Consider the following 6,956-nt stretch of genomic DNA (forward strand, 5'->3'; position numbering starts at 1 on the left):
TAGAAAAAGGCCCGTCCTGTGCCACCGACGGGCGGGCCAGGGGAGGACACGCGCAGACGACCCGCGCGTCCGCGTGGTGTCCGTTTCACCCCAAAAGCGGCGCAAACTTGGGCCGCAGATGGGTCGAAAGCGGACACAAAACGGACAAAAGTCTGTTTGCGCCCGCGCGCTGGGCCGCCTCCTTTGTCCCTTTTACCCCAAACGGACCGGGCCGGACAGGATAGGGTCGCGCGATGGAGTTGGCCTCACCGTGGTCTCCATGCCAAAATTTAGAGCATATGGATGTCCGAGTAGCTCTCAGTAAAAAAAGATAAATTTGAGGTCTGTGAAAAGTTTACTGTTTGTGCATTGTCTGGACCTGATTTCCAAATGCTTTAAAGTTTGACACGCACCTCACACACTAAGTCATCTTTCTCCACAAAAAAATTCAGAATTTTATTATTTTTGAATTTACTGTTCATGAGGTGCAGATGAGCCCAAACGCAGAATTGGATATTCGGATCATCCAGAGACGCTAAACGTGAAAGAAACTAGCAATGCGATGGCGTGATGCAAAGGGATGTGGCTGAGATGAATAGAGAGAGAAAACTGAAGATGTGACACCAGTTGAGGACGTTCCTTGAAAAAGTTCCAACAGCTCTGAACTCCTGTGACAAAGACTACACAGGATTCCATGATCGTGACAACAGCTGAGGACGTTCACAGAAAACTAATTAATGGGGAAAAAAAAACCCAAGGGAAAGCGAAACCAGCGGATACCACACAACATCAAGATATCACACGGTTAAACGGACTGGAGGCACGCATACGCGCCTTCACGTAACGCTGATTTCCTATTAAGCAGCCGCTCTGTTAAGAGACGGTTTGACAAAAAAGGTTCCAGCAAGAGGTCAAATACTTGGACCTGACATGGCATATACGGAAGGAAAATGTACCCATGCTTGGCTCAGCATGGACAGAAGGTATATATAGATCCCCGACAGACTGATGGTTTTCGATCATCATGTCAACATAAATGTCTGCCGTACTATTAATAAGCCGTAGGGCGGATCGCGTAGCATCTGCAGTCCACCAGCTGGAGATCACTTCCTTAAGCCCTCCATGATGTACGAACCGTAGAGGTCCCTGCCGTATAGCATTTTAAGCGGTTCAGCGCAAGAAAGAAACAGTTCAGTTAACAGTAAGCCACCCGCAAAAAAAGAAAAGAAAAGAAAATAACAGTAAGGCAGTATAGAGACCATATGCTAGTAGAGTAAACAAATTTAGTACAAGTATGAAGCAGCAAAACTCACATTGAGTACTTGATTGCGTTGATGGCATCTTCTGCTGGGAGGAAATCATTCACTGCAACCTCCTTGTTTTCATTCTTCTTGTCTGTCAAACACAACACAAGTTCAATGGTCAGAATCCAGTTAGTTCAGTTCATGATCTGGCACATACAATTTTGGAACGGAAAGTGAAATTGATCATAGTTGAGGAATGTACAGTCTTCAAAGAAGCGACGGATCTCCTGTAGGCGATGCGGGGGAAGTTCACTGATGTCTCTGAAGTGACGGTACTCAGGATCATCAGCACAGACAGCTATGATCTTGTCATCTTTCTCACCCTAGTGACATCAAATGATTAACTAATGTAAGAACTCAGCAGTCAGATAGAACCCACTTTTTAAGTGGTACTCTAATTCTTCACCCTTTGTTTTTGCTGCCTTTCTGAGCTCATGCATCAAGCAATCTTAAAACTGTGCAGTGGAATATACAAGCAAATAATTTCTTGTCCATGCTGACATGAAATAAAGCATCTTCAATTTAAACAAGTGATGGTGAAATCTAACCTGATCAATCATAGGCATAAGCCCAATAGCACGGGCACGCAGGAAGCAACCAGGAACAACTTGTTCCTGTCCAGGAGAAAGAGCAGTGATGTTAGGACAGAGCTTATATAATGTACAAATAATTAAGCACCGCATCCATTCGATACCTGCATCAGGACAAGGACGTCCATCGGGTCATTATCCTCGCAGAGTGTGCGTGGAATGAAGCCATAATTGTGTGGGTACACAACTGAGGAGTACAGAACACGATCAACCTGGAATAAACAAAACGTTCAAGTTTTCTTTTATCAATGTAGAATAAAAGTAGTGTAAGATGCAACTATGCAAGTGCTCCACATTCATGTGTGGCACATTACTGACTAACCTACAGTTAGTGGCACATTATTAAGGCATGTCCTTTTGTCAGTATTAACAGAACTCCTCAATTTGTACATGCAGTGTTAATAGATAGTGTCTTTAATCTCCCTTTTACATTCTGAGCATAACAGCTGGATTCTAATGACACCCTTTAGGATTCAACAGGGAGTTAAGTAACATGATGCACACAAAGGCAAAACGATGTACGGCAAGCTGACCTTGATAAGACCAGTTGCTTTGTCCAACTCATACTTAACCTTGCTGCCTCTAGGAATCTCAACCACCTGGAAATGAAAGGAAAAAGAAACAAGTCTGTGTAACTGCACATAACTTAATAAAACAGCAGATAAAGACAGGAAAATAAAAAGGAAATCCAGAATAGAACATCTTGTCTTAGCTGGTCACACAAAGTAAGATTAATGCATATAACAATGGCTTAGTACAATAACTTGAGACACGCCTGAGCTAGTATATATCATGTGAAAGCCAAACTGGTAGCAGGAACTGCAAACTCTAGAATGGCCCAAAAAGTCTCAATAAACCTGACCCCATTTTTTTATGGAATTAATACAAGTATGGAAGTTTCAAAAGGAGGATTTCAAGACTTCAAAACCAAGTAGATCAATTTCAGTCCCTATGACGAAATTTGAAACTAAATGCAAGCATGAAGGTAAAGCTCCAATTTGATATCAATCAAGTTGATCAGAACATCGACTAAAGCTAAACTATTTAAAAGATCTATATCTATCTCTGAGGTGTTTGGGTTTTGCAAAACTCCATAGACATGCAGAAGAGAAATGCTATCCCCACTCCGACCAAGATAGAACTTTTACCAAAAGTTTATTGTGATCTTTTTGTTCAAATAACAATTAAGGTGAAGCAGGGTCAGGAACAATGAATCTCTTTATGATAAACAGATCCATTTTGCAAGTTCGTTAAACTTACACAGTTGAAAACTGCAGGGGCTCCTGGACCTGCACTTTCAAAGAAAATATAGCAACTAGTAAGATATTAAACAGAAACACTTGCAGCACAGTACAAATTTTTAGCAAAACTATCTTAACATTGTTCAACTGAGGGTGCACAATACCTATCTCCAGGTCATGCCATGGGTGAGCAGCAACGTGCTTTTGAGACATGGAAGAAAGGATGCGCTCATTGAGAGCAGCAGGGGGCATCCTTGATACCTGGTAGGTCTTCCCATCAGCTTCTCCAGACATGGCTGTATAATTAGAAAATATCATCGGTAAGTAACTAGATTCTCTATATCAAGGACACTAACAAGCAAATGTAAATACTTGAAAGACAAGTTAAGAGAGGCTCCAAACATAGGGTGAGAAAACATTACAGAACTTCAAAATTTCATGCAACAAACTAAATTATAAACATTTCGAAGCTAACAATGTCATCCTCCGCATATTAATCTGAATAATGCTCTACTACATGTTGGGTAGTGAAAGCTATGTAATGGGCAAATAAATTTCAACCTGGTGCTTGACCATCAAGAAGAAATCTCCAATGTATGGACTATGCAAAACGGAAAACCTAACCCTGTATTCTCATGTTTTTGCATGAGTTGCCTAATCTTTCGACAGCAATACTGACACCTACATAAGCACAGAAACTGTCGACAATACAGGTAGATTCAACTTTGCCCATCCCAAGAAACCTCGTGTTGGCAACTTCCCCTAAACACAACGCAGTTGTATTCAAGAATACACAATTTCCTTGTTTCCTGAATATGTATACTAATACTCTGGTCTCTATTGCCAGATAACTGACCATACCACATAATAGCAGACAAATTATGCACTTATCCAATCCAAATGACTACTACAACATCCATAACCCGGAGAACCAATTGAATACTCGCATCAGTGTTCTCCTGTCAGTGAAAATCATTCACATGCAAACAGATAATTGTCACAAAGAAAGACAGATCTAAGCAACTTAGTTGGCATTGAACAAACTGAAAGGCCAGAGGACCACAGTTAGGCGGGGTAACTCCAAGGCCACACGCAAAAGGCAAATGTAAGGTGCACACCCCTTCTCATAAATAACTTAGAAAAGAACACTAGCAAGACATCAGTAAACAATACTAGTAACAACTAACATTAATTTAACAGATAGGCACGAGCTGCAGTTAGAATAGGCTAATAATCTATGCCAGCACAGGACTGTAGTACGTTAGTCAAAGTTAGCATGATCTTAGGAATCGAAACAAAATAAAATAAAATCTGAAGATGGCATCACGTCCTAAATAACTCAACATATTAACCTAAATAATGCTCTACTGAATGTTGGGTGGTGAAAGCTATGTATGGACTATGCAAAAATGGAAAACGGAAAACCTGACCCTGTATTCTCATGTTTTTGCATGAGTTGCCTAATCCTGACCACGTAGCTCTTTCCACATCAATACTGACACATATATCACAAGTAATTCAACTTTGTCCATCCCAATAACCCTTTGTGTTGGCAACTACCCCTAAACACAGCGCAGTTGCATCCAAGGATACACAGTTTCCATGTTCCCTGAACTGGGCTCTACATTGCCTGATAATTGACCACATAATATACTAGCAGACTGAAAATGGCCGCAAAGAAAGACAGATCTAAGCAACTTCATTGGCATTTGAAAAGCCAGAAAAAGTCCCCAGTCGACAACGCCACACGTCCACACGCAAAAGGCTAAATGTAAAGTGCACAGCCCTTCTAACAAGTAACTTCCAAAGAATAGCAGCAATATACTATCAGTAAACAATATTAACAAGTAACACTAATTTAACAGATAGACAGGACCTAGGCTAATAATTTATGCGAGGACTGGACAGGACTGCAGTGTACTAGTCAAAGCTAGCATGATCTTCAGAAGCAAAATAAAGTAAATCGGAAGATGACATCACGTCCTAAATAGTACTCCTAACTGAACATCAGACAAGATTAAGAGCCTCCCCTTGAAGAACAACTGCCGCATGGTCCAACTCGTGCTCTCTAGAAATAGTAACAGAATCATCCAGGAGCATAGGCGAGACAAAGCACAAATGCGGGTAAAAAAGAACAATATCTAAGAGGGGAAACAGCCGCCGCAACCGCAACGAACAGATTTGGAGAGCAGCGACGCATGCTGCTACAAGTTTGGCAAACTAGAGGAAAGAGAAGTTGCTCAAAAAGGACGAGAAGGAACACCACGGAAGGAGGAAAATATCCGCGCCTCTGCAGCCGCGAAACAGATCGGACTAAATCCAGAGAACGGACAAAAATCGAAAAAAAAGCGCCGCCGAGTTCTCGTCGTCGTCTTCGTCCTATTCGAAACTCAGGGGAGATTTGAGCACTTGAATCGCGGTGGAAAGGCCGTTCAAGACCACCGAAATGCACAGGAACGTACACAGGGAGAGATGGAGGAGCAGGTGAACAGAGGGGGGAATTTTACCCTGCGGAGCAAAAAGGGAAGCAGCAGACGAGAAAGAGGCCACGAGCCATACCACAATCGACCGATCGCGAAACGCACCACCATCCCTCAGACGAATCAGAGCAGAAGGATCCCACCTAAACCACCGAACCAGGGAGGCCGTAACCGGAGAAAAAATAAGCAGCAGAAGAACGGACTGCAAGCGACAGGAACCAGGAAATGCGCTCACTCGTACAGTACAGTGGCACAGCGCCACGCCTCAACAAACCAGCGCCGCCGCCCCGTCGAACGGGCGGCGAAGCAACCGGTCCGGCCACCCGAAACGGAACCGACGGCAGGGAAGGGAGGAGAGGGGAGGGGGAGGGAGAGGGATCCCTCACCGGCGGGGTTGATCTGGCGCGACGGCAGCGGAGGCGAGGGCGAGGGAGCAGCAGCAAGCGCGCAGCGCAGGACCCGATGCCGCGATATTAACTTTGAGGCGTGGCCTTCCTTTCTGGCGACGCGAAAGATATACGGGGGGAAAGCGCCGTGGGCCTGGCGGGCGTCCGGGGCCGGTCGCTCGGGCTTCCGTGGCCGTCGGATCGCCGGGTGGACGGCTGGGAGGCGGCCACGCGGGGGATAACGCTTTAGTGGAAGCAAGAGTGGGATGGAAGCCGCGGTTGGGGGGCCGAGCCGCACCGGATTCCCTCGCACCACCCACGAGACGAGAGCATATACTGGGAATCGGGACCCCGGGGTTTGTGGACCTCGTCCACAGTCGACCTGCTGGAAGCGTCGCCTCCGTACGGGTGCCGCGGCTTCTGTCGCGCATGGACCGGGTTTTTCTTCCTCCATTTGTCCCGAGACCAGTTTCGATTTCAGCTGTTTGGTTGCCAATAAAATCTGCAAAGTATAGAGAATTAGCTAAAGTAAGTTCTACATTACCTTTAGTTCGACATTTTCGTAAACTGGCTCGATGTTTAGCTACGGTATCTTTTTGGAGGAGTTTGTTTTGATGGCTAATGAAAGTGGCTTTCATTTGGTAGACTAGAGAGAACATTGCGGCATCCCTGTTGCACATGTCCATCAGGGTGAAAGGATGGACGCGGTGCTTCCTAGTTCGGGTGATGTGCTACGTGGCTACTCCGGGTATGGTGCCGCCTTCGGCGAAAAAAGAAAGAAAAAAAGGTATGGTATGACCGTCAAAGGAGCAGACTCTGTGCGATGCACAGCTTTGCGGCCGCTGACAAATACACAAACAAAAGAGAATTCTGTAGAAAGAAAGATGTTACAAACGTTAGAGCATCTCCAGTCGCCTCCGACGCCTTTTTAGGCTCGGTTTTAGGCTCGAATGGCGCTTTTCGCCAAAAAACGGCT

At 44.7% G+C, this 6,956-nt stretch overlaps 1 protein-coding gene across 1 annotated transcript; it reads right to left on the bottom strand.

Annotated features, from left to right (window-relative positions):
- Positions 1-776: 776 nt before the first annotated feature.
- On the bottom strand, positions 777-6,108 carry LOC119322620 (soluble inorganic pyrophosphatase-like). The gene is made up of 9 exons (XM_037596106.1): positions 5,981-6,108; positions 3,279-3,410; positions 3,134-3,162; positions 2,407-2,472; positions 1,978-2,085; positions 1,832-1,897; positions 1,486-1,606; positions 1,293-1,374; positions 777-1,125 (listed from the first exon to the last, which is right to left on the bottom strand). Exons 2-9 carry the CDS (start codon positions 3,406-3,408, stop codon positions 1,083-1,085), a joined length of 645 nt encoding a protein of 214 aa, XP_037452003.1. The 5' UTR covers positions 3,409-3,410; positions 5,981-6,108; the 3' UTR covers positions 777-1,082.
- Positions 6,109-6,956: the final 848 nt, after the last annotated feature.

Source organism: Triticum dicoccoides, chromosome 6B (genome assembly GCF_002162155.2).
Source record: "Triticum dicoccoides isolate Atlit2015 ecotype Zavitan chromosome 6B, WEW_v2.0, whole genome shotgun sequence".
NCBI classification, from domain to species: Eukaryota; Viridiplantae; Streptophyta; class Magnoliopsida; order Poales; family Poaceae; genus Triticum; species Triticum dicoccoides.

Bases quoted from the DNA above. Each gene is read 5' to 3' on its own strand.
- LOC119322620 (XM_037596106.1), bottom strand. From the start codon at position 3,408: ATGTCTGGAGAAGCTGATGGGAAGACCTACCAGGTATCAAGGATGCCC. The intron at 2,473-3,133 runs GTAAGTTTAACG...TTTCATTTCCAG, and splicing joins CCCCTGCAGTTTTCAACTGT to GTGGTTGAGATTCCTAGAGG. The intron at 2,086-2,406 runs GTCAGCTTGCCG...TGTTTATTCCAG, and splicing joins AAGCAACTGGTCTTATCAAG to GTTGATCGTGTTCTGTACTC.